The 25,919-nt window shown below is 48.1% G+C and overlaps 1 protein-coding gene across 4 annotated transcripts in view; it reads right to left on the bottom strand.

The window, feature by feature from the left end:
* Positions 1-25,864, bottom strand: part of Gad1 (glutamate decarboxylase 1) — a 38,493-nt gene extending 12,629 nt beyond the window's left edge. The window contains exons 1-8 of one of the 4 annotated variants that reach the window (XM_087200144.1): positions 25,721-25,864; positions 24,348-24,503; positions 22,769-22,913; positions 19,392-19,454; positions 13,724-13,882; positions 11,632-11,874; positions 7,536-7,626; positions 582-694 (exon numbers count right to left, since the gene is read on the bottom strand). In XM_087200144.1, the coding sequence (XP_087056270.1) occupies positions 582-694; positions 7,536-7,626; positions 11,632-11,874; positions 13,724-13,882; positions 19,392-19,454; positions 22,769-22,850 (751 nt within the window). In that variant the 5' untranslated portion in view covers positions 22,851-22,913; positions 24,348-24,503; positions 25,721-25,864. Of the gene's footprint in view, positions 1-581; positions 695-7,535; positions 7,627-11,631; positions 11,875-13,723; positions 13,883-19,391; positions 19,455-22,768; positions 22,914-24,117; positions 24,661-24,898; positions 25,006-25,720 lie in introns of those variants that run through there. The other 3 variants (XM_087200142.1, XM_004857648.4, XM_087200136.1) reach the window with 3 other exon arrangements.
* Between the last annotated feature and the right edge of the window lie 55 nt (positions 25,865-25,919).

Genomic DNA, 25,919 nt, shown 5'->3' with positions numbered 1-25,919 from the left:
GAACCGAGGTAATTAGGTATGTCTAGCCACAAAAAATAGCCACTTTTGTATCTATTACCTGAGGATGATATAGGCAAATCATGGTTTGCTTGAATTGCCTGAACAATTGTATCGGTCATTTCTTCTCTTCCCCTTGACAATCACACAGACGCTGACACCATCTACAACTTCTCCTTACCTCTAAGACTACCTGTGCTTTTGTAAAGATTCTTATTGTACATGATTGAATCTACAGATTCAAAGTAGATACACTATTTAGGCTGAAGTCAATCAGTTAATTATTAATCTTGATCCACTGATTCCCCAGCACATCAAACTGATGTTGACAGAGCAGTGTCTTTCACGTGACCTAGACGCAGCTTTTGTGACTTTGTACGGATTTAGGCACAGCCTTTGTTGCTTAGTTCATAGAGAATGTGGAATTTTCATTCTGACAATGACAGGCAGGTACAGTGTCAAAAAAACCCCCTTTTAATGTCATTATTCTTCCACAAGCCCACATTTTATTTAATGTTCCAAGAATCTCAAGGATCCATACTATAAACCTGGAAGACAGTCAGAGGGAGAGAAGAGAAACCTACCAGGAGAAAATATCCCATCACCATCTTTACTTGACCATCCAACTATCTCTCTCATCTTCTTAAGTGTTATTTGCTCCATGAGGACAAATACTGGTGCAATTTCATATGTAAACCTGGAAAGGTGGTAAGGAAAAGGGTGAAAAGAAAGAAGTCAAGTCACCTATTTTGGGAACACACATGACTGGTTTAGTACTTGTATTTGGGTTCTAAAATAAGACGTTCAGAACTAAAGAGAGCTGGGCATGGAGGCACACACCTGTAATCCCAGCACTCGGGAGGCTGAGGCAGGAAGATCCCCGTGAGTTCAAGGCCAGCCTGGCTACATAGTGAGTTCAAGGCCAGTCTGAACTACATAGCAAGACCCTGTCTCAACAAAACCCAAATCACTAAAGCAATTCATTTCCTGGAAATGTATTAAGCCATCAATCATAAAATGTCAAAACCAGCCTGAGTTACAGAGAGAGGTGGTTGAAGTGTTTTTTCTCTAATACTTCACCAGCAAAATAGATTCTCATCTGTCTTAGGTGTGGTTTACTCAGATTCACAGAAAGAAAGAGAACACTTTTCTAGGTCTCTTATCTTTCAGGTTGCAGGACAGTGTAAACATTTGAAAAAAATGTATTTTAAGTTCTACTTACAATTGGTTTGCAACATTTAAAAATAAAAACACTGCCAGTTCCACACCTGTAGAATCTATAAAAGCCAGGGCCAAATTCTATCTTTTAAAAACAATGTAAACATCTGAAAGCTAACTATGAAGATAATTGGAAATATTGACCTGTGTTTTAAGGATCTCAATATAATTATCTACATAGTTTTTCTACTGGTAATCCCCAAGGACAAGTATGTGCCTATAATTTTCTAAAGTCAATATCTGTTAAGAATAATTATAAGTGATGATTTTCTAATTACAAATTATAAATAACAAGAAGACAGTCAACTGGCACACACCGCTAACTGGGGGCAAAAGATCTCCTGCTAGGTTACATTGGTCTCCTAACAAACTGATGTAAAAGTTGCAAGCCATGCTCTTTTCAAAGCCGAGCCACATTATGGTAGAACAGTCATTGAAACAAGATCATGGTACCAAACAGGGTCTACAAGAAACCAAGGAAGGTCTGTCCACAGATAACTAAGCTGGAACAAAAAGATATTTACTAAGTTCTGAGGCTCTTTGTTTTTCTTCTTTTTGCTTAAACTCTTGGCATTAGAGCTTGTTTGCGAGGCTCAGACCATCCTTGCTGAAGAGAGATGCCTAGGCTGACTCAGCCAAGTGATACAGGGAGGTGTTAGCATTTGTTTGTGTGTTTGGGCTGAGTGCCAAAGTCAAGCACTAATGCGGATTCTTGCTTTGTAGTTATTTAGAAAATCTATTTGCAAGAATGAGATAGCTATTGCAGGATCCTCACGATATGTCTTTTGGTAGGAGAATTTTGTTTCCAAAAGAATATGCCCATTTTCCTTGAGATGCCCTTGGACATTTAGAAGGAAGACCCTTGGAAATCATGTGTTCAGTTACCATCACCTCTGGAGGTCACAATCATGCTTTGGTTCTGCTCTGAGCCCCATCACCGTAGCAACCAACACTCATGTCTGATGGCCTGATAAAGGAAGAAGAAGAGAAGGATTCCCGGTTTAGCCTGTGCTGCTGAGTGTACCAAGAGGCAAACTCATGATGTGCTTCCACCCATCCTTGGACAAATGTATTATCAGTGGTTCCACTGAGTTTTGGAAATGTTGGAATGGCAAAACTGTTTGCATAGTAAAGACGTACTGGTGGCAGTGTAGGTGCTAGAATCTCACAATACCAAATAAGAAAGCACTCTGGAGTAAGGCAAAGAACAAATGGAATCATATACCGTAATATCAGAATGTTATGGAGGACTGGATGAAAGTAGAGTTAGAGTCAAGTCTGTGTCAGATGGCCAGGCAGGAACCACATGGGGAAGGGAGAAGGCATGGTGCTGAGGACAGGGATCTTGGTCCAACACAGTACTTCACGACTAGAATCAACTTAGGACCCAGGTATTGAGGAATTAGTCCTTCTACCTAAGGACCCAGAACATGGCCATTATTCTCAGGATCAGCAACAGGAATCCCGAGTTCAGTTAGGGGACCAACTGATCTCATCTACTTCAGGTTCCTCACCTATGCTAGCTACCTGATTCCTAAATCTTCTTTCAGTTCTGTTCAGCAAATACTTATTGAATGACTATTCTCTGCCAGGCAACATCCTATGTATGGAGGAGACAAAGATGTTATAAGACTCCATTTCCAACCTTGAGGAAGCTTACTAGGTAGGCTCCAGAATCTGATTCTTGATCTCAGGTGCATCTTGACAGTCCCTGCCTATGTCTGAAAGACCAATTATTCCACAGCAAACAACAAGCTTATTCTGACCTGTGCACGGAGTCCTGTCATCTTTCCTCTCCTAGAAGCTGGAAGATTGGTCCATGGTTGTTGACCCACAGCTAGGCCTGACAAACAGGCCAGCATGGCCCTCTCTGTTCCTCATACTCTTTCTCACTTTGCCTTCTGAGTTTAGGCCATGTTTATTATTGGAGTAGGGGGTGTGCTTCCACCCAAAGCCTTACAGAAGGCCTTGAAGTGCACCCTAGAGCAGTGATTCTTGATTTAATTGGTGTCACAAACCACTTTGGGAACCCTAGGAAAGCTATGGTCCCTATTTCCAGGTAAAAGATTAGGATATGCACATTATTTTGGGTACAATAACAGGAAACTTTCTTCCCACGACCTGGACCCCAGGTTAGGCACCCCTTCTCTAAATGACAGATGAAAGCAGATAAGATCAAGAGATCAAAGTTCAAATGTGAATTCAGAAGAAGCTGATTAGATGCTGAAGCTAAGGTACAAGATTACATTTCAGAATCAGAGAGCAAGAAACTAAATCTGCTTGGGTGACAGCATAAGAACATGGAATTGGAAGGATTTAAACAGTAAGACAGTGACATTCCTGGAGTGACACTAAAGGAGAGTTGGGAGCCTTTCTAAATTGAGTATTGAGGTGATCAGCCCTTTTTTTGTGGTTCAATTCATCTTCCCAATGGGATTTACTCAGAACTAAGGCAAAGTGTCAAGACATTGTAGTTCCCTTGTGCCATAATCTGCTGGTTGCTAACTATATCACTTTTCTCTTGCTTCTTTAAATTTTATTTAGGGCTGCAGTTTACCCAGATCAAGGACTATATTTTCTAGCCTTCCTTGCTGTGGCCATGGGGCTAAGTTTTGACCAAATAATTGTTATGGGAAGTTGTATGTGACTTCTGAGATCTTAGCAGTAGGGAGTATGTTCCCCTTTTGCCTGCCCTTCCCTTTCCTTTCCTTCCTTCCTCAGTCCTTTATTTCTTCACTCTTTCCTTCCTCCCTCCTTCCTGAGTTCTGGAACACAGAAGTGATGGCTAGAGCTCCAGCAGTCAGAATTCACCATGAGGAAACTTTGGGGATGGCAGCCATATGCTACAATCTGAATCACAAAGGCACCCAGAACCTGTGTGCTGGTGACTGTCAAACTGAGGACGTCTTTAATGAAAGAAAGAGATACTCTTCCATGTTGACCTTCTCTCTCAATAGTGTTTTTAGACTTCTTCTCTTCACAGATATGGCAAATAAGACATCTTCACCTTAAAAGATGACACCCTTGGGCCAGGGATTTAGTTCAGTGGTTCTGCTGCCTGCCTCTCGAGCACAATGTCCCAAGTTCGATCCCAGTACAAAAAAAAAAAAAAAGATGACACCCTTGAGCAGAAGAGAGCTCAGTGAAACCCTCTGTTGTCCAGAGATGATGAGAGGCAGAAACAAAAAAGTCAAAAGGCTGAAGGGAGGGAGTCCTCAATGGCAATAGTGACCTGTAGGCCTGCCTCGCCTAGGTGCGTGTATGGTGCCCTGTACACAATAGGCACTTAAGACCACAGCCTCTTTCAGCCTTCAGGACCACTCTGTAGGATGAATATTATTATCCCCCATTTTCCTGATGAAGAAACTGAGGTTCAGAGAAATTCTGTGATTTATGTCAAGATCTCAAGTTAGTATGTTTCAGAGCCAGAATTTAAGTCCTTTACGTCACAACTGTTTTCCTGTGACAAATGAGAACTGGTCACCACAGGCTCAGGCTCCCCTCTAACAGTCTGCTCAATAGTACATGGTGACTGATAGCTTCCCTAGCAAATCTCTCCTGTGTGACTTCTGTGAAAATAAGGCAGTAGATGCTTGAAATCATAACCTCATGGCAATGGGCTGCAAATGACCTGCCATTAAGATTATGTATGGCCATCAGGTGTTTGAGGGCAGGCTGCTGTTTACACTTGAGTGCTGTTCACCCTGCACAGTTGTTCTTGGTTTTGGAAGAAAAGAGCTGTAGGTGCCAAGGACAATTACACATCTGCAAAGTTTTCTCTGGATATTCACTGGGTCCTTGCTTAGAAGAACAGATCTCAAAAATTCATGCACAAGCCAGTATAAAAGCAAGAACATAAATGTTCTTTCTTTACTAACAGACACTTACACTTTGCCACTTGAATGGGGACATTGAATATCTCTTTTAAAAACACTATACAGAGGAATATAGTAATTATTCTCTATTACCATTGCCACCCAACACAATGAGTGCAAGTTAAAAAAACAATGAATAAGAGCATATCACTAATTTAACCATGTTCTGCCAAAGAAAGATCCTTCTGCCATCCTTTCCCAGACTTATTCAGAACACTGTTCCCTGTTGAAGAAGGATTTTTCACAAAGGAGTGAATGCTGCCTAGGCTCTTACAATGCAGCCGCATTTCATGATCTTCCAGGGGAACTGGCTTTGAACAATTTCTAGATAATAGTTATTACTTCTTCGGACAATTCCTTGTCTCTAGAACTGACAGAAACTATTTCACTATTTTAAATAACCTTCTCTATCGATCTGCTGGAATCGGATCATACTTTATAAATACCTACTCTCAGGACAGTAGCAATTACGATATGTCATTTAGTTGGACTGGCCTTGACCTCAGATGGCTGGGGCATGTTTTAGTGTTTCGTGGCTGAGCTGAGGTAAAAGGACTGATTTTATGAACACAGACAAAAAAGGGAGAATCTGTGGGATCTTTCTGGCAGAAGAAAAGCCTTTTAGGAGAATATCTGGCCATAAGCACTTCAAAGGGGTGAGTTCCTTTTATTTACCTTGAGATTGGCTTTATACATTAGGAAGCCACAGCTGAGAGGTCTTCAGAATACATGTTTAAAGATGTTTGGGGAAATCAGTGCCTATGAAACTATGGGTCCCTGAGCCTTAATGGATATATACTTTTATTCTGCTCTTCTCATTTATTTTCCAAATAGTTGAGTCCAAACAAACAAGCAAACTGTGTTTTCCAATTTAAATTCTTCCATAGGGTTAGTAGACACTACAATTAGGCATGAGTGTCTTTTTTTTTTTGGTACGGGGGATCGAACTTGGGACCTTGCGGTTGCGAGGCAGGCAGCGGAACCACTGAGCTAAATCCCTGGCCTGGCATTAGTATCTTTTTAAAGTTATAATTAACATATGGTGTCTGTGCTTGCTGATGTATGTATTTTTATCCCACAAATCATAATACAGCAAATATTGCAAATGGGAGATTTCTGTTTGGGGGAGTTCCTCCAACTGATTGTATCTTTGACCTGAATTTCTCTCAGCCCTTTGAAGTTTCAGTGATCCAACCTAGACACTCCGTGAAGTTACCCATGACTCTGAGCAAGGAGCATGAAAACAGTTTTCATTTTTTAATCAATTGAATTTTTTATGCCTTTTAGCACTAAAGGTTTCACTTGTCATACTTACTTTTTAAGTTTTATCAGTGTTCTTTTAAATTAACAAAGCAGGAATCCTTAATTGATAGAAACTTTTTCTGAATGTAATTTTGGCATTTTGAGTCATAGCATAAGAGACCGTTGAATACATATGAATGATACATAATCTTTAAATGTCCTTTTGGATTATGAGTGGTCATAGTTTATTAAAGAAAAATAGAATACCTTGAACTTTAATAATTTGCATTCTATTTTGATGTCAGATGGAATTTCTCATTTTAAATATCACTCTTTTACCTGAATTCACTTTTTGGAATTAAAGAGTGATTGTAAGAAATTATTTTAAGAAATTTGTTTCATTATTTCCCCCTGGACACTTTAGTCAAATGTGGGGTCACTGTCTGGCTGTACGGGTAGTGGTGCCATTAGGGTTGGGAGAAAAGACAGTGGCCACTATGCTGCGGCGACTCCATCATTCTGTCACCTGTCCCAAGAGGGCACACGTAGGCAGAGGAAGCGCTGGGGTGACTGCAGGGAGGCTGCTTAGGCAGCACTTGTACCCCAGGACCTTAGAGTCAGTTTCATATAAATTATAAGAACTTAGAAATAAGTGAAGGCTTTGTCTACATAAATAAGTACAGGTAAAAATGTTAAACTCAGCAAAAATAATTAGCTATTTTGAAAGGACTATCTGATGTATCAATACCAGCTGAATTTTGTTTTAAGATTTTTTAGTTAAGCAATAGGTTGATCAAGTTGATTTGTGACTTTATGGAAGTTCTAATTTTGGGGAAAATATGAGCTAAACAATGAGGATAAATGTGCTTGGATGAGAAGAGAAACTAAGATCTTATCCAAAATATGACTTTTTAAGATATACTGTGAAGGAAACAGAATCTATTAACATGAAATTTCGCACTAAATATTGAAAGCTAGAGTTATTTTCTCATGACCATGCTCTTACTAAGTTGTATTATTCAATTCCAAAAATAGTTTACAAAGTATCTACTATTAACAGAACTGTGAGAAAACTAGAAGATTTTCAGAGAAAAGATGACTGGGGCAACTTTAATAAAATAGAAGTATTAGAATTAGACTTTTAAAGCAATAAGCCACAGTCAAACATCATGGTAGCTGATATGAAAAGAATACGAGACTTACATATTGGTATTGGCAGTTGACGTCAGCCATTCTCCGGCTAAGCCAACGATGTCCAGGCCAGTGGAAAGCTGGTTGAAAAATCGAGGGTGACCTAGAGAGGTAACAGGCAGGTGTCAAGATAAACCTGGGTTTTTCAAGCTATCTTCAGAGCAAGTACCCTGCCTTATCAGATCACACTGATGAGGTCTCCATCCCAGTGGTCTAACAGGGCTACTCAAGGATATTGGAAAAGGGAGGGCAGGTTGATCTTTCCTATAACAACCACTAACTCTAAAGATGCCCCACCAACCTCTATGTTTCTAAAGCATCATACTTTAAAAAAAAGGAATCTCATGAAACTAATCATGCTTTCTAATATTTCCACTGACTGCCAGATGAATTCCTCTGTGACATTTATTTTTTAGTTACAAAAGAGAATGTGGTGTCCTAATTTTTTATAAGTGTTTCTTTTTTTTTTGATACCGGGGCTCAAACTCAGGACCTTGCGCTTGCAGGGCAAGCAGTGGAACCACTGAGCTAAATCCCCGGCCCTAAGTGCTTCAATTTGGGGGGGGGGGCTTAAATTCTTTTATTGGTACATTTTAGGTATACAATAGGTTTACATTTATCACTGGGTGCTTGTACCTGTACATGATGTATCTTGGTTCTTATTTTTTCCCCATTACCTGTGGGCCCTTCACCCCCTCCACCCTTCCCTATTTACAAAGACTTTGTTTCCATTTTTTTCTTTTCTCATAATTTTTCCTTTCCCCTTCCCCTCCCACTTCCCCTACCCCTTTGGACCTTTTCTTCCTATTTCAAATTATCAATTTTATAAAATGGAGTACTACTCAGCCATAAAGAATGAGAAACTCGAGACATTTATAGCTAAATGGATGCATATTAAGGCCATACTCTTAAGTGAAATAAATAGGACACACATGGGTAAATACCGAATAGTTTCTCTGGTGTGAGAAACTGAAAATGTAAATAAGGATTAAAACGATTAAAAGTGTTTCAATTTTTAACTCAACAACCCAAGGATTTTAATCCCCAAATCAAGATTTGCTGATAGAGAAGAGGCTTTAGGCCTCAGAGAGAATTCTTAGCTACACTGACCACATCCGACTTAGGGAAAGAACCAGCTCTGATTCCGGTCTGATGCTGAGGCCATCCCATCGCTCTCTGGGTCTCTGTGACAAGCATGATGTCAAGCTTCAGTGTGTTTTTCTGGTCTACAGTTAGGTGCCCCATTAAGCCAACTTGATTGTTGGGCTGACCTAGCATCTCCTCTGCGAAATGGGAAGACATAGTCCTCATTCACTTATTGCATGGCTGGTGCAGTAACTGTTGTTATTGCTATGCTACTTTAAAGCCCTGTGCAACCCATAGTGTGCTTTAACAGGTTTTGTCCTCAGCAAATTCGGGACTGTTGCCATTTTTTTTTGCCAACTTGGCATTCACTGAAAAACCCAACTCCACATCTGCAGGCTTGGCTCAGCTGTCATGAAGGAGTCGACACAATAGATTATCTAGGGATGTGTGACAGAGAACTTGAGTGAGAAAGATTTGCTGACTGCTATGTTTCCAGAGGAAATTGCCTTTGCCTCTGAAATAACTGTCAGAAGGATAGTGTTTGAATGTTCCTGGTCTAAATCTCTTCCCTGAGAATGGCCATTCTTCCCTAGATCAGAGAGGTTCTTATTCAGAACACCTGGACTATGATTTTTTTTATACCAGGAAATGTCAATCCTTCAATATCACGAGTCCTCAACAAATAATACTGATTTTTAGAAAAAAAAGTGAGAATCAAAAATAGTAAACTTAGTGTACACATTGAGCCAGATTCCAGATGTTCACATAGACTAGTCTAAATCGCTTAAATTATTTCATTTATTGTACTTTTCTCAGTGTCAACAGAACCTATGAGATCAGCAACATAAAGAGCTCTGTTGCAAGTCATTAAAATATACTGAATCACAAATAAAAGCAATCACACTTTATTTGATAAGGTATTAAACCCACATAGCATGGCAGAGGCAAAAGATGGAAAAAGAAAGACTGACAGAAAGTGAAATAGTCTCTCTTTTCTCCATTAAAATACAAAACCCACAAATTTCCCTCGAGCCTTACTTTTACCATATGGCTACAACTTACGTCCCCAAAATCTTCTACTAGAATTTCTATCAACTACCAAAACATCCTGGTTTAGATTTCAATTTCAAGTCTTTGTATCCAAGAAAAATCAGACACTAAGCAACAAATGGCTCAGGTAGGGGGAGAAAGAAAGAGTTATTTTTTTAAGTAAATAATTTCAACAAATAAATGACAAGGGGAAAAAAAGAGATGGTGGAGGAAATCTATTGTCTAGAAGACTTAACAATCAGCAATGTAAGGGACTTACCTGAATCCCGATTCAAATGAATTAAAGTAAAACAAGACATTCATTCATGAAACAGTTGGAAATTTAGATACTGAATATTTCATCGCATTAAGAAACTAGAGAGGGCTGGGGATTTAGCTTAGCGGCACAGTGCCTGCCTGGCAAGCATGAGGTCCTCCTGAGTTTGATCCTCAGTACCAAAAAACAAAAAAGAAAAGAAACTATAGATTTTATGTTTTCTCACAGATGACAATGATATTGTGGTTTATGAAGAGTTCTTGAGGTTGAAGAATATGTATAGATGCAATAATATTTGATGGGGGATTTGCTTCCATATGATAGAGAAGAAGGAGGAATGGGTGGAGATACAGGTGAAGCAAAGTTGACAGGTGTTCACAATAGTTAAAGAAGGGTGTTTGGTACATGAGGTTCATGATACAATTCTATTTTTGCATAAATTAAAAAATGTCCATAAGAAGAAGTTAAAGAACAACTAAGAAGTCCAGCATATCCAGAAATCACCTAAATAGCTGTTGTTTCTGAAGGCTGACTAGTGTCTGTGTCAGTATGGGGAGAAATTGCATATGTTTGTTCCTTTTTTAAAAGAAGTCTTTTTTTGTTCATTTATATATGAATTTCCAAATGCTTTCATCATCTGTTCACAGATTATACCCAGATTAGTATGTTTTTACCATTAAAACTCAAGTAAATATACATATATATATGTATATATATTCACAATACTGGGGATAAAAACCAGGAGCACTCTATCAATGAGCTACATCCTCAGCCCTATGCAGGACTCAGACTTCCAATCCTCCTGCCTCAGATTACCTCAGTGTTGGGATTACTGGCATGCGCCACTGCACCCAGTTTATCAGGTTTTAAAAAAAATTTCCACTGTGCATAGCCACCTGAAGGGCTTATCTTCTTCCTGTGTCTATATTCATATTATAGAACATCAACCACGAGCTGCATTTTGATGTAGCAGCAATTGTCTACTGTAACCAGGGCCAACACCTGACCTGCAGCGGAGCTGTTCCTTGGAAGATTATGAACCCTGGTAAAAGCACATATCTGCTCCCATAAGCTGCTCTAAATAATAGAAGTGGATGACTACAGACTAAATACGTAAGTGGGCTCATACTTAGCTAATGACCTGCTTTCTGAGACAACGAAATGCTTCTGTTTGGAGATGACATGAGATGCTATTATAACACAATCACATATTTTTCTTTGAGGGACACCAACATTCTGAGCTTTAGTGATAAAAATATACGGCCCCCATCTCTTGGAGAAAGTGTGTGTAGAGCAAACAGACACTGGATTAAAAAATGCTGGATTAAAGCAAATCATACATGGGGAATTCTGAGTCTTTTTAAAATCTAGCCAAATAGCACTACTAGTTCTCTATCAAGTGAAGGCTCTGCAAAAACAAACAAAACAAAAGAAACAAAGAAGTAGGGAAGTAGATGGAACGCTCCACTCTTTAGGTTCTGAATAGCCTAAAACCCAAAATGAACTTGAACTATTACCATGTCTCTTTATCTTTTAAATCTACTTTTACAAGAAATGGTGAGGACCTTATGCCAAGGTTGTTGTGATCCCCTTCTGCTGCCTCCCCTCACCAGGCTGTTTCTTCTCCAGCACGAGTCTGCCAGCCTCACAACTGGCCAATGTGAGATAAGGCGAGGCTGCCTCTGCATGTCCACCTGGCTTGGCTTTCGCCCTTACCTGTGCGCACTCCATACTTCAGGGTGTCTCTGCAGTCAACCAGGATCTGCTCCAGTGACTCGGGGTGGTCAGAGAGCTCCAAGTTAAAGCCCTCCATGCCTTCTAGCAACTGGTGTGGGTGGTGGAAATCCAGCACCTTGGTGGAGCGATCAAATGTCTTGCGGACATAGGTAAGGAGTATGTCCACCACTTCCAGTAGGAACTGCACGGTTTGCTCCTCCCCATTCTTAGCTGGAAGCAGATCTGAGGGAAGAAAGCCAGTGAACAGTCATCACCTGCGCCATACCCAGAGATACCTGTCAGCCATGATATCCCGACCAGCCTAATTATACCCCAGGATAATTATATGCACTGAGAATTTAACGTATCATGACCCCAGAAAAATGCATATACAAAGATGTGATAAAAAGTATAGTGAATGTGTAAATTTTTTTAAATTTATAGTAAAAGACAGATTGCCATCAATCCCCCTCAAAATACTCATTCTTGCTTCGAACACACTTTTCCCATTGTTCTTGCCCCTTTCTGAAGCATTGGAAGTTCACTTTTGTGAATGTCTTTTGTTGCTCTGCTTAGTGCCTTGATGTCCTGAACTGATTCCAAATGTCTACCTGTCCTGGTCATGTTGACTTTGAAGAAGACCCAGAAACTTCAAGGTGCCAGATCCAGGAAATAATGTGGATGAGAGCATACTGTGATGTTTTTAGGAGGCCACCTTTCCAATGGGTGGCAATCGGCAACACTCATTGTATTTTTTATCACATCATAATGACACCGAAGAGGACTTCCAGAACTGCTTCAGAAAGTGTGAAGGATGATAAGTATGTTCAAAGTGGGGGAGTAGTTTGAGGGGGCTTTATGACAAGGTGAATTTTACTCTAATAAATTTTAAAAAATATTTGACACTAACTGTACATTTCAATCACACCTTGTATGTACATACAGATATGTTTTGTATGTGCTTTCTGAGGGTTCACACTTTTCTGATAGTCAGGGTGGTCACACATGGAATTGACTGCTTTGCAGAGCATGAGCAACCTGCTACTGAAGTTGTCCATGGCAGGCTGAGTGGACCCGTGTGAAGAATGGAACAGAAGGCACTTCTGTCAGGCTGCTCTGGGACCAAGTGTCCCTGTACATCTGATTTGGTGTTAATGATGGAAGAGGGTAAGGCTTCTGAGGTTAATGCCTGAGGTCTCTCCTAAAGACAGAGGTCCTTCGTGGTGTCCTTAGACAGCAAAGTAGAGCTGGATGAGAACTGGAAAGGAGGGCTCAAGAAGGTGATAGAACGATCCCTGCCTGTGTCTTGACCTCATGTTCAGCACTGGGTTTGAGATGTCTGATGGTGATTTGGGGCTCCAAACTCTGCAAGACAAAGTTAGGTGGAGGGGTGAGGGTGGGGGAGGAGGGGAGAGCTAGCCAAGGATGTGAGTTGTGGGGATCCCAACTGAGGCTGTCAGCCAGTGCTCAAAAGCAGGTTGTCTGGCTGCATGTGGTTCTCTGTGTTACTCTCAGAGCATCTCAGTGGTTTCAGTGAAGTCTTGTTCAGTGTTCTTTTCTGGCTTCTGTGGCCTTCTGGGGAGATAACAGAATGGGACAGAGGTGGGTCTGCCTTTGAGCTGCTCAGGAGAGACTGGTAAACACCTCCAGAGACCAGCATTGTTGAGGCAGCAGGAACTAGCAAAAGATCTCCAAAGGGAAAGAGTTTCAGGACTGTCCTTGGTTATGAGACTCAGCTGTACAGCTTCCCACAGCATGGTCTTTTGGGGGTAGTGCAATTTTGGAGGATAACTATTAAGGAAATAACTGATTTTCTTTGGATTCTGAGACACTCTGAATCCATATTTGTCCTTGCAAGTGTCTTGAGAGCTTCACTGGTTTATTTCATCTACCTTCCAAAACGATAGAGGCCTGAACAGTAGGAAGGAGGGAATCTGTTCTATTCCGATGTCAAGAGAACGATGTCATGAAAGTTCACAGAGAGTAATGACATTTCTTGGATTAGAACAATAGTATTTCAGGAAAATGTCAAGACACTCAAATAAGGAAGCAGCTGACTAGCAGGAGGGCCAGGGGCTGGGGATGGCACCACCTCGGGCAAACAGGTTGGAGAAGTCAGTCTCTGTGCGCTGGAAGTGGGCATCCCGATCGCTGTTTTCACAGGAAATCAGGTTCTTGGAGGACTGTCTCTCCTTGAAGGCACTCACAAGCCGACTCTTCTCTTCCAGGCTGTTGGTCCTTTGCAAGAAGCCTAAGGAACAAGAAGCTGGGTCAGGGACTGGGGACCACCCAGCCACCCGGGGCCAGCTGCTGGACCAGCTCCACTGTCCAAGCAGGGCTCTTGCTCCTGCTGGGAGAGAGGCTGATCAAGTACCGGTTTTATAAAGAGTGGCTCTGGCACTGCTTGCCTTCAGGCGGAGAGGGGACAACGCCAAGTGCCGTCACTGGCACAGACCCAGTGACGCGAGACAGAAAAACAGCGAGTGAGGCCCCCCTCTCCGAACGTGACAGTGAGCTCAAAGTTAAGTCAGCTGGACAGCTTCCACTTCAATTACCAGCCTGAGGATGGGGTTTTGAAGGAAGGGACCCAATCAGAGAGGATGCTGCTGGCACTGAGTTTGTTGGCTATGTAACCAGAAGGAGGAGGGGGAGGCCAGTGCGGGAAGGAGGGAAAGGACTAGCAGGGGGAGGAAGGGAGGGACAGAGGAAGGAGGAAGGTGAGGACCAGCAGAAGGAGGAAGGAAGGAGACAGCAGAGGGGAGAGGGAGGAGGCCCTGAGGTTTAGGGAAGATGCTTTCCACCGGCACCAGGCAACCCTCACAGGCTTGTATGGCAGTGTATAATTATTCTGACCCACTCTTGCAATGTAGCTTTTCCTATACTACCCTCTTTCCATTAAGAAAGGCAGTAGGGAGAAAGACGAGAAAGCTTAAGCTCTTATAGGCCCTGACCTTGAATTATATACCTACTTATTGATCATCTGTTATGGAAAAGTTTTTTGCTATATGCATTTAGGATGGGGACAGATAAAGATAAATGAGACAGACCTGCTACCCTCCAAGAGCTTATAGTCTGCCTAATGGCAACCAGTGTTACAATAAAGAGAAAACGTAAGGCTGGGGATGTAGCTCAGGGGCAAAGTGCTTGCCCCAGTATGGTGCTGGTGGAAGTGGGTAGAAACTACACAAATTGTGAGTCTAGGGTGGAGTTAGCACCACGTCATCTCTTCCCCACAGTGATGGAGAAACTTTTAGAGAATGCATGCCCAAACTGCAACCTACAATCCACTTATTTATCACAAAGAGTCAATACTGCAATTAAACCTGAATATCTGATGCCTGGCTGCTGGGGCGACTTGACTGCAAGGCCAACAGAGAGGGCTTTGCATGCCTGCTTCGGATTAGGTTCAGCGCCACTGCCCTAGGGGGAACAGTAATCTCTCCTACCCCCAGTGAGTGGTACAAGCAACACCAGCAGCAAAAGAGAAGCAGGGCTGAGCCTCAAGGGCTTGAGAATGTGCCAACTTGGATCACAGGCCTCTCCCCTCCACCCATCCCCTCTAGGATCCTCAGCCCACAAACCCACTCTTTTCCCCAGAGTCTCCTCATCCAACACGGTCTTAGTCTTGGCCCATATGAAACACACAGAGAAGAGGAAGAAAGCGCTAAGCTTCTTGGTGACCCTGAAGCTGTCTTTGTAGATACCAAGATCCTTGGGGAATCACAGACATCACATGACAGGCTTGGAAGAAAGTCCCATGAGGTGCAGAGAAAAGCAAGTTAATCTGGGAATTCAATGGTGATGAATGGAAGAGGGATGCGGGAAGAAGGCTGTGGTGATTAGAATCCTCCCACGCTGGAGCCGGGGTCTATTTTTGGAGGGAAGAATAGGAAGGCAGAAGCACCAGGCTCTTGCTGTTTCCAGCACCTTTTAAACTTATCACTAAAGCCCCAAAGAACATTGAAAGAGGGACATACACTGTAATAGAGCTTCGTACTTGACTATGAAGATCACAGTGCATCCTTTCCTCCCTTCTTTCTTCTTCCTTCAACTCCCCAGCACCCAGAACCAGGAGCCAGCACTCATTTGCCAGAGGAAGGCAGGGTCACCTGGCTCCTGCTGTTTCAGAACAGTGACTGTGGAATTTTCCAGGCTGGAGACCAAATCCAGTGGAGGTGGGGTCCTGCTCAGCTGAACCCCACTCTGTAGTCTCAGACCTGGTTGAGCTTCTGACCCTTCTTGGGAAAAGCCTTAAGTCTTTCCACCTTGAAGCCCCTTTAGAAACCACCAGGCTTTGGCTTTTGCCTCCAAAGGAGGTTTTCATACAGGCTTGCCTGGAGATGTTCCGATGGGGTTGAAAGATGGCAATGATGTCACATTTTAAACCCACATCCCATTCCAGGACCACATTTCCTGTAGTCCACTAGGAGTCAGAATTTTCTCTTACAGTGCATTATAATTTGTCCTAATATAAATTTTTTGTGTAGACTTTCTTTTTGTTTAGGAAGGTGTCAGTTTCCTGAAATATCGGGCTCCTAAAAAAGGGTAAACAACCCAGGCCTCTTTTGGTCTGAGAGGCCATAGAAGGAATTGCTTCTCCAAGGACGACAACAAGGTGGAAGGTGACACTGAGGTCAGTGCTTTGACAAAATCCCTAGCTAGCAATGGCGTCCTTGGAGCAGGGAACCCCAAGACTGGGCAGGCTGTACTTACTCTTGCTCTGCCCCCAGCTTTAAGGGCCTAGTTTCAGCCTATAGGTACCTGGTCGGTCACAGAGCTCTCCATTCTGAAGGCAAAGAAGAAAGTCAAGGAGAGCTAAGAGCTTGGTCAAGTTGTAGCAAAGGAGAGAAGTGTCTGTCAGGGCTCCACCACTTGGGTGAGGATCTTGCTACTGCAGCCTCACCGCTGCTCCCCAACTCAAAGACCTGGGGGGCCTGGTAAGCAGTGTGGAACCAGAAGCACCTGGCTCCGGCTACTTGTTTCCAAGTGCGGCCCTGAGCTGTGCACGGCATCAGAATGCGTGGCCAGTGGGTCACAGGGGTGGAATCCCTGCACATTTTCTGCCCACCAAACTGTGACATGAAATTGGTTCTGCTTAGAAGGGGCTTTTTCTGACTTTTATGGGCTAGCACACTGCCAGATCTCCCTCTACTTTCTGTCCCCAAGAGAAACCTGAAATACTGAGCTCCCTAGTTTCAAAAGCTGGAAACTAATACAAGATTCAACACCCTTCAAGGATTAGGTAAAGCGGCTCAGGGCTGTAACAGGCAGCAAGTTGGGGACTCTATAGATAAGTGATGGAGACCAAAGGACACACTGGGGAGTTAGCAGAGCCCAGACCAGAACTTAGGGATCCCTGAGACTTATTCTATTTAGGTCATGTCACCATGCCGGCAGCCACTCTCTGGCTCTTGGCAAAATCCCTGCATTTCTTCTGATTGCTCTCTCGGGAGAATTCTGCCTCAGAGCTAAGGGTACCACTAGTGGCACTGAGGGCCTTCTTGTAGCTTCATTCCCTGACTTAAAGGGGAAGGAGGGTGAGAGACTGGGTGGGGGGCTGAATCTTGACAAGGCACTGAGGATGGCATGGGTGTGACCAGGAATTTGGACATGGGAAGAGGTCCCTCTGCTGCCCTAAGGTGGCAGTTCAACCTCGATGGCGTCAGGCTTAGAGGGCACTCTCCAAGTACATGCACGTCTGGGATGAAGGGACTGTGGTGTGTGTGGAGGTGGGAGGGGGCAGTGGAGCCAGGGCCCTGGGTTTCCCCTAGATTAAAATGGAAAGCCGCAAGGAGATGGCCCAAAGGGTGAAAAATAAATCCTGCTGGTGTTTTGTTTTCTTGCACAGTCAAATTGGACGAGAAGCCTTCTAATGCATGCCCCCAAACGCAGGGCACTTTAGCAGAAGTCAATTTCCCCTCAACAGATTACCCTATCCTCTCCTCCTTCCTATCCCTCAGGTTGCAACTTTCCCAAAACTAACGTGGGGGTGGGGTGGGGTTGAAGGGAGAGAGAAACGGAAGAAACTCTGAGGACCGTGGCCCCCAAATGCCCAAGAACGCTCCTTGTGGCATTGGCTGGCAGCAACGGAGAGGATATTCCTAACTTAAGGCCCCTTATTTCCAGACCCGGCTAAGCTTAACTCTATTCTGCCCCTCACCCCTTTCAGGACCTCGGATATGTCCCCAGGAGGGCGGAGGAGCCCTTTCCTCCCCGAGGACCCAGAGGGCTCGCAGCCGAGCAGCAGAGGGCAGCAGCGGGAGGCGGGATGGGGAAGACGAGGGCTGCCTAGGACCGCGGGGAAGGCGGCCTTCACCCGAGCCGGCCCCTACCCCTTCCTCGGCCTCCGCGAACGCCCCGGCTCGCTCGGTTCCGCTTGCCCGGCTGCATGACAACGACGGCTGCAGAAGGCGAGAGCCGCGGCCGCCGAAGGGACCTGGCGGGAAACGGGCCATTAAGCCGGGAAAGGCGGCGGAGGGGGGTGGGATGGGCCGGGAGGGGGCTATTAATAGAACAAAGCTCGGGCCGCGGGCTGCCTGGGCACCGGGACGCTGCCTGCCTCGCCCACCCGCCTCGCGTGTTGGGGAGCCGGCCAAGCCCCAGGCAGCCCCGGGGCGAGGCGGGGCGGGGCTTTTGGGTCTCGCCCTAAATGCTCGGCCCCGGGATCTAGGGGGCAGGGCCCCAGAAAGGCAAGGAGGGCGTGGCGCGGCCGAGCGAGGAGGGGCGGTGGCTCCCCAAAGCCGCGGAGTGACCCTCTCTGCTGCCCGAGGAGCCTGGGGCGCATCGGGCCGGCCGACTCCGCTATCTCCCGGGCGCAGCAGCTGACCGATGGCTCTTTAATAAGCCCCTCGTTAATCTTCCCCGCCTCTCTACTGCCTGTCCGGGGACACACGTATTTTCTAGACCGATAAGGCCAGAGAATTTTAGACGGTGAAATGTAGCAAGGAGAGCCAGTCCTCATTGTTCAGTTGGGGCCGCTCAGCTGTATCGCTTCAAACAAATCTCCTTTTTTCACTTAAAAAAAATTACGTCCCTTGGGCGTTTTCATTCAGACCCTCACGTCTCCAGGGAGCAGAGAGCAATTCATTTTCCTCTTCAGCAGATCCTGCCAGAAAACCCACTACCCCGCCTCCCCTGCGCCCCTCGCCCGATCCCTTTCATTTGCTTCCTGGCCTTTAAGGGAACCCGTAAACCCTCTGGCCTGCGTGGCCGGCACCTCCCCTAGGCAGGCCATCAAGGTCTGCAGCCAACCCATTCCCTTGGCCTCAGAGGCTCCGAAGAGCGAAATCTGAATCCATTATGGCATCTCGGGTAAAACCCGCAGGTGGCGAGGCCACTTCCAGTGCTCCCAGACCCGGAAGAAGGTGGAGAGTGAGGGTGGGCGACGCTGAAAGGCACGGGTACTTGTCGGCCACAGCCTTAGGCAGATACCGTGCCTTCGGTCTCCTCTCTTGGTCCGTTCACCTTCTCTGCGCGACCTTCGAGACTTGGGCAGAGCGCGCAGGTCTGAGGGGCCCGGGCGGGGGCTGCCGCATGGGGGCGCTAGGTTCCCGTTTGACACTGAAGGAAAAGGCCCTTGAGCGGTGGAGGAGGGCGCAGGAGCGCCAGGCCCTCGAAAAGAGCGTCTCCCCTGGGCGTCGGCACTAAATACTAGAAAACCAGACCCAAGGGCCAGGGCCCCCCTCTGCGTTCATCCCTTCTTCCAAACCCTCAAGGTCTACGTGCCGCGCCCCGGGGCCCCAGCTGGCCGTTTCACTTACCGCAGATCTTCAGCCCCAGTTTTCTGGTGCATCCATGGGCCACACCGCACCAGGTGTCATAGGCTAGGGGGACAGAGCGAGAGAAGGAGCTGTTAGGGAGGCCAGGACCGCACGAAGCTGGGCTGAGCAAGGATTTTCGCCCGGGAAGGGGAGGTCCTCAGTGCAACTCATTTGAAGTTCTTCTCTGAAAGGAAACAGGAGCCGGGTCCGTGGGCCTACAGGCACCCTCGTGCCCTCTCCTTCCTGGTCCCAGCTCCCGGAGTCTCTGAAAGGCCCCCGCCGGCCGCCCTGAGACGCAGGCCAGGTGGGGCTAAGGCGCACCCACGCGCAGAAGGCCAGACCCTGCCACTCAAGCTCCTCAGCGCCCGCAGACCGGGTCCCGCGGCCTTGGCCTGCAGGTTCGAAGGGCGACCTCGCCAGCGTGGAAAGGGAACACAGAGGCATCTGGGACCGAGACGTCTCATAATTTCTTGGCGGGTCTCCAGCCTAGTGGCAGCTTAAAATAAACTGGCATGAAATGGGGTCGCGGAAGAGTTCAAGAATTAATTGGGTGAAAAATAGTATTTGACTAGATGATGGGACTTGCATGGCTGCTCTTCAGTCCGACTTGGGGGGAGTCGGGAAGACAATAGTGCGCCTCCTGTCCTCATCCAGGGCCCCTCTTCCCAACCTGACCCTCATTAACCCTTCTCTTAGATATTTCGGGTCTGGAGCAAGCGAATGGAATCCGGCACCTTTTCTCCGAGTCTGAGCCGCGGACCGAGGGGCTGCCGGGGCTTCCTTCTTCGCCAGGCCGTGCTCCATGCCTCTGGATTTACCTGCCTCAGCGGACAACTTCCAGGACCGAGGGCGAAAGGCAGCCCCGGGTGCCGAAGTCCCCGTGCAGTCTGGTGTGTCCGGCCCACCGTGAAACCCCCTCAGACCCCTCAGAGCAAAGCAAGGGGCCTCCAATATCCCATCCCCCACCCACCCCAGCGGAGCCTCCAGCCGCGCGGGTGTCGGCTGAGATAAGCAGAGACGTCCTTTAAACCGAGGCACAACAGAGCCCCCCGCGGGAGAAGACACGGCCTGATATGTCATAGACGGACTTGCACTGATGGACGAGAAATCAGCTGGAAAGCAAAACCCTAACAAAAATAATACCTGGCGCGTTAAGAGCCATTTCTAGCCAATAGAGTGCTTTCACTTTAAACACCATCTCATCTAAGCCTCAAAACAACCCAAGGAAACAGACTGGAGGATGTTTGTTGATGTTAGGCACATTTGACACAGTACAATACTACTTCAGAGAGGTTGAGCGAGTTTTCCAAGGTCACTCAGCGGGAGCTTGAAGCTCTGACCCTTTAAAACCTTGCAAAATTGGAAGCTACATTGAAAGAAAAGAAAAGGGAGATGGAGGGAGGGAGGGAGGGAGGAGAGAAGCCCCCTTGATTTTGCAGGAGTCGGGTTTCTAGTGTTTTGGAGGGTAAGGGAGGCTCCATGCCCCGCTGAGGGTTGCTACGGTAAGAGAGTAAATTTGTGCAGGCGGAGCAAGGAAAGCTTCCGGAAGACCTCGACGGGGCAGGGAAATAGAGCCAGCTGGGTGGGCGAGGGTGTGTTTGCCAGGCGTGGGGAGTGCGCGCAGCCTGGGGTGCTGACCCCACCGCGGGGCTGCCGAGGGCGGGTACTTCTATTCCACCCGCGGTTCGTTCTTCCTCAGCCGGTCTTCGGTTCTCTGGCGTCCACCTTGGTGGCTTCTGGGCATGCCAGGCCACGTGTGGACTGGGGCCATCCCCTCTGCTGGGAGTCGCACCTGGGGCTGGGCATTCACGCATTCGGGCGATCGATGGTCCACGGGGGAAATAACCACATATAGCCACGCAGGGCTTGGGGTGGGGGAGGTAGATGAATGCAAATGCCCCCCAGACCCACGGGACAGAAAAAATGGTGGTGGGGGGGTTAAGGATCAGAAAAGAAAGCTATCCAGAGGCCAAAGCAACAGACAAAAGGCGCGCAGGCCTCGAGCTCCTCCGCCCTGCCCTGCTCGGGCCAGCTCCGCTCCCGGCCCGGCTCACGTGCCACCAGGCCTGGCCGCTCTCCCGCGCCCCTCTTTGTTGTGTGGTAATTGTAGCCCGCCTGGGTGGCGGGAAAAGGGAGTCGCTAAGGGAACTGGAATGCGTGCGAGCCGAGGACTTGAGACGAGGCCTTCTGCCCAGGAGCTAGGGGCAAAGGGCTGGAGAGGGGGCTTTGCCAGTAACCCCTCCCCACTTCCGCTGATGAGGTCAGTTATTGTGTCAAGCTCATAGAAAGTGCCATAAAAGCGCAGCAGTAAACACTCCTAACCACACCTGTCCTCCCCGTGTCTCTTCTAAATAGAAATTTGGGGGCGGCTACTGTTTGGAACTGATGGATATTTGGGGTGGGGCGGGGCGAGGGAACAATTGGGCCTAACATGGAAAAAAATTCCCTCCTCCTCATGCCTTTAAACCGAGAAGTAAAAACTCGATCCAAATTAAAAACAGATTCTGCAAATGGTCAAGGAGGGAGTAGAGCTAAGGATGGAGAGGTACAAATTTCCGATCCCCTTTATCTGATTTCTCGCCCTTTCTCCAGGACTTGTCACCTGCTGACAGGTCTCTGGCCCTGGGAGAAAGAAGCGGGCGTTTACTCCTCCCGCTAGGCAAACCTTTCTGCCTTCTCTAGTCGTTCCCCCCCCCCCCCCCCACTACTCAGGCTGCTGCCCGATCCCCTACCCGCCCTTTTTTTTTTTTTGTCTGTGAGATGTAATTAACTGTACGAAATGTCGAGGCTCAGACTCAAACAGTTTTTTTATACACCTTTCCCGCCCCAGGCTTTTCCCTCCCTCGTCTATAGATCGACGCAAATTTGGAGCAATTAGAGACCCCGAGTTTTCTAAAAGCTGCAATTAACGTCGAAATTTCCGCTGATTATAGACTTTGAGCACAGCGCAGAGGGAAAGGAGGAGGCGGAGGTCAGATCTTAGCTCAACGAAAGCCAGGGCCAAGAAACTCAATTCTCGCTGGGACTCTGGGTTCCTCACGGCCCCTTGCCCTGACCCCTGTTGTCCCACCAAGCAAAGAAACCACACGCAACACAACAACAGCGCTCTCTCCGTGCGCCCCTCCCCTGCCGCGAAGCCCCTAGCCAGCGCCTCCACCCGGACCCTGCGCGGTCCTTGCTCTTCGGTGCCCTAGGAGTAACCTGGGGTCCCTGACAGCCAAATGACCTCTGGCAAGAACCTGGGTCAGGGCCCCATTTGTTTCTCAGCCTCCATCATCTCCGTTTTCCTCTTTCCCTTTCCCAGCGCAGCCTCCCGACGTCCCAGCGCCCTCATCTTCCCTGCAGTCCATTTGATAGGAAACTGGGGCAGGACCTACTTGTGGGGCGCAGGTTAGTGGTATTGGGATCCGCTCCCGCGTTCGAGGAGGTTGCAGACGAAGAAGGGGTCGGAGACGCCATCAGCCTGGTCGTCCCGGGGCCTCTGCTCTCCGGGGTCTTCGGCGGGTCGGGGGCAGGAATAGGCTGCAAAGAGAAGCGAGAGCTGTTGTGGGGAGGACTTCCGGGGTCCTGGCACCGGGGGCGACTGAGCGGCGGGGGCGCAGACGCTCCGCTGGAAGTCTCGCCGGCGCCGAAGCGAGAAGAGGGAGGAAGGGCAGCGAGCTGGCTGGGTCGTGGCGCGCGGTCGGGCGCGCGGGGGGGCGGGGGACGTGCGCCCTGGCTCCGGGACTCCGGGGCAGGCAACATAGCCCTGGGCGGCTCTCCAGTCTGGGCATAGCGGGGGTGGGGGTGGGGGGACCTGGAGTGCAGTTCTGTGACGAGGGGGGCCCAAGGCCAGTGCCGGACGCGGAGATGTGGGGGACTGGGCCAGGGGCACAAGGGAGCGCTCAGTGCGTGATTTCCCCGCCGAGCCGCGTTAAGCTCCATTGGGCTCTCGGCCGCCGGCGTGCGGGCAGGCAGGGGTGGGGGGAGCGCGCACGGGGAGGGCACGTCTGGTTCGATGTCTGGTTCCCGTTGTTGTGTCTGGCTAATTCCCTGGAAAGAAGGAGGCTAACTGCTCTGGGACCAGGGACTTGGATGAGACAAGGTGAGAGAAAAAGAAGGTTGATATCTTTATGCTTCTCCCTCGGACTTGCCCAGGTAAAACCAGAGTCACCTTGCACTCCCAGACAGCCAGAAAGAGCGGGTCAGAGCCTTGCTCAGCAGCTTCTAGTCCCACCCGGGTTTGAGACATCTCGAAGCCTAAGGCGAGGCTCTGTCCCAGTTTCTGCGTTTCGCCTCTACCTAACCCAGCGAATTCGCCCTAGAGAACCGGAGAGAGTGGGGGAGGTAAGAAAGGAGAATGGCACCGGGGAAACGAACTTGCGCCCAAGCGCAAGAGGTGGCGGACAAAGATCAGTGCGCAGCGCCGCTGCTAGGCGCTTGGCTCTGGCGCGATGGCGTCCGGAGGCCGCGGGACAGAGTGCGGGCTCATCTTGGCAGATCTGACTGTCAGAGCGGGGCCCACCGGCCCTTGCCTCCACACCTGCTTGCGGGCCCCAAGCCTGGCCTAGCGCTCACTCTCGCATAAACGCGGAAGAGGGCAGAACGGTGCTCCTGGGGAAGTAACAGGTTATCGCTCTTAGTTGCACCTTCGGCTGCATCTACCCAGCTGTCCTTTGGAAAGAAAGGCGCTCACAGCCTGGAAGCGGCGAGGGGAAAAATGCTCCTGTCCTATTTCAGCACGAACCCCGGTCTCCAGGCGTCTTCTGGGCAAGGGTACGAAGCGTGAGGAGGACAGGGGTCCCTGCGCGGCGCACCAACAGAGGGCCGGACTGGGGCGGAAGGGAAGCTCAGCTCCAGGAGGTGGGTGGCGGGTGCCCGGTGTAGGTAGACGAAAAGCCGTGCGCAGGCGGAGAGGACCCAGCGGAACAGCCGAGGCTGGGAGCTGGGAAGTCAAGCGGTCGCGCGCGTACCCACCTCGGTTTGGCGATGCGAGCTGGACGCTCCCGCCGTTCGTCTGCGCAGCGTCCTGCGATCCGCTCAGCTCCGCTTCGCCCTGCCACTGGCGTAGCCGCCCGGCGTCACCTCCAGCTGCTTCCTCGCTCTCGCCACCCCCGTCCGGCACGCGAGCGCCTGGAGGAGCAGAGCGAGATCCGGAGAGGCTGCGCTTGGCTCCGGGGGAGGGGGGCGGGGTGGGGAGGCGGGCACCGCTTGGCGGGGGAATCACGAGGCCGCAGCTCGCGGGGGCAGCTCTTCGGCGGAGCGGCGGAGCTCCTTTGCAGGTGCCTGGCCGCCTCTGGAGCTTTATAGGGCGATTATAAATCCAGATCACGGGTTTGCGCCCGGAAAAAAAAAAAAGGTCCTATGAGTAATCCAAAGCGTACTCAGCACGCTCTATTTTTTTTTTTTAATAGGGTGTCGGTGAGAAGAGGGAAAAGATAATTCCTACTAAGTATTCTGCCTGGCTGAGCGGTTCTTTTTTTCCTCCGCCTCCCCTATCTTGGAGGAGACTAGAGCAATGGCTTTACCTCATTCCCTTTCCCCGTGAGTCCCCCAGATCTGCGACCACACAACGCTTCCTCCAGCGAAATCGCTTGGGGTAGCGTCCTCGCCGGGTCCCCAGTGAGCCAGGAATGCTGTAAAGGCGAAGGAGGCAGAGAGGAGGGGTCTCTATCTCTTCACTCCAGTTTCCTCTGGCAGCTCGAGGCGTCCCCAAAGTACCTCATCTGAGAACAGCTACCTGGTGCCACCAACGAAAAAGGGGCCCCCTTTCCCATTCTCTATGCGCTCCCTCCCGCGGTGATAGGAAAAAATTTCTCTTGATTGATCATGTCTGAAGGTTAATAACACGCACGAGCGCCGCTCCACATGCATGGGGAACCCCAGCACAAGGGACGTGCCCGGGTCCCTCTGCTCACTCCCTTTCGATTTCACGCCCTTTAAAGATTCTTCCTTTGCAATATTTAAGCCTTGATGAACTGCTGCGTTGGGTAAACCCTTTACTGTAAAAAGCCGTTGACGGAAAATCTCCCACCAGAGGGCGCCAAGCGCACAGAGACCGAGACTCCCCGCGCTCGAGGGTGGCTGATCTGGAGCCCCTGCCCGCACCTGGAGGGGCTGATCAGCTCCCTAACTTGCCTCCCTCCAAGCCTTCCCTCAGCCACCGCCTTGTCCAGTTTATGTCCCCTCCTTTCTTCTCAGTTATTTTAGGGCAAAACAAACTTGATCTCCGAGTCTGGGTGACACCGCGGATCAGTGATTTCTTCCTTATTTCCACGGTGACTTCCCCCCAGCTGCGATGTAGGTAGTTGGGATTATTTATGTGCATATCTGTGGCCTCGCTGGCTTACCCGAAGCTTGTCCCTTCTCTCTGAATATCTTATCGCTTTTCACCACGACACAGTGGAAAGGCCCAAAATCTTGTAAATCACCGAAGATTCTATAAGGGATTTCGAAGATTCCACCCTGGAAAAATATAGTCCTATCAGCAAGAGGAATCTCCCGGAGAGGTTTGGAATCACAGCGTTGCTTTTGATAGTAAGGAAAATA

Source organism: Heterocephalus glaber, unplaced genomic scaffold (assembly GCF_053883595.1).
Source record: "Heterocephalus glaber isolate CG9 unplaced genomic scaffold, H.glaber_assembly_v1.0 deba00000347, whole genome shotgun sequence".
Taxonomy (NCBI): domain Eukaryota; kingdom Metazoa; phylum Chordata; class Mammalia; order Rodentia; family Bathyergidae; genus Heterocephalus; species Heterocephalus glaber.
Note: the sequence above shows the minus strand (reverse complement) of the source record. Positions and strands in the feature narration are given on the sequence as shown.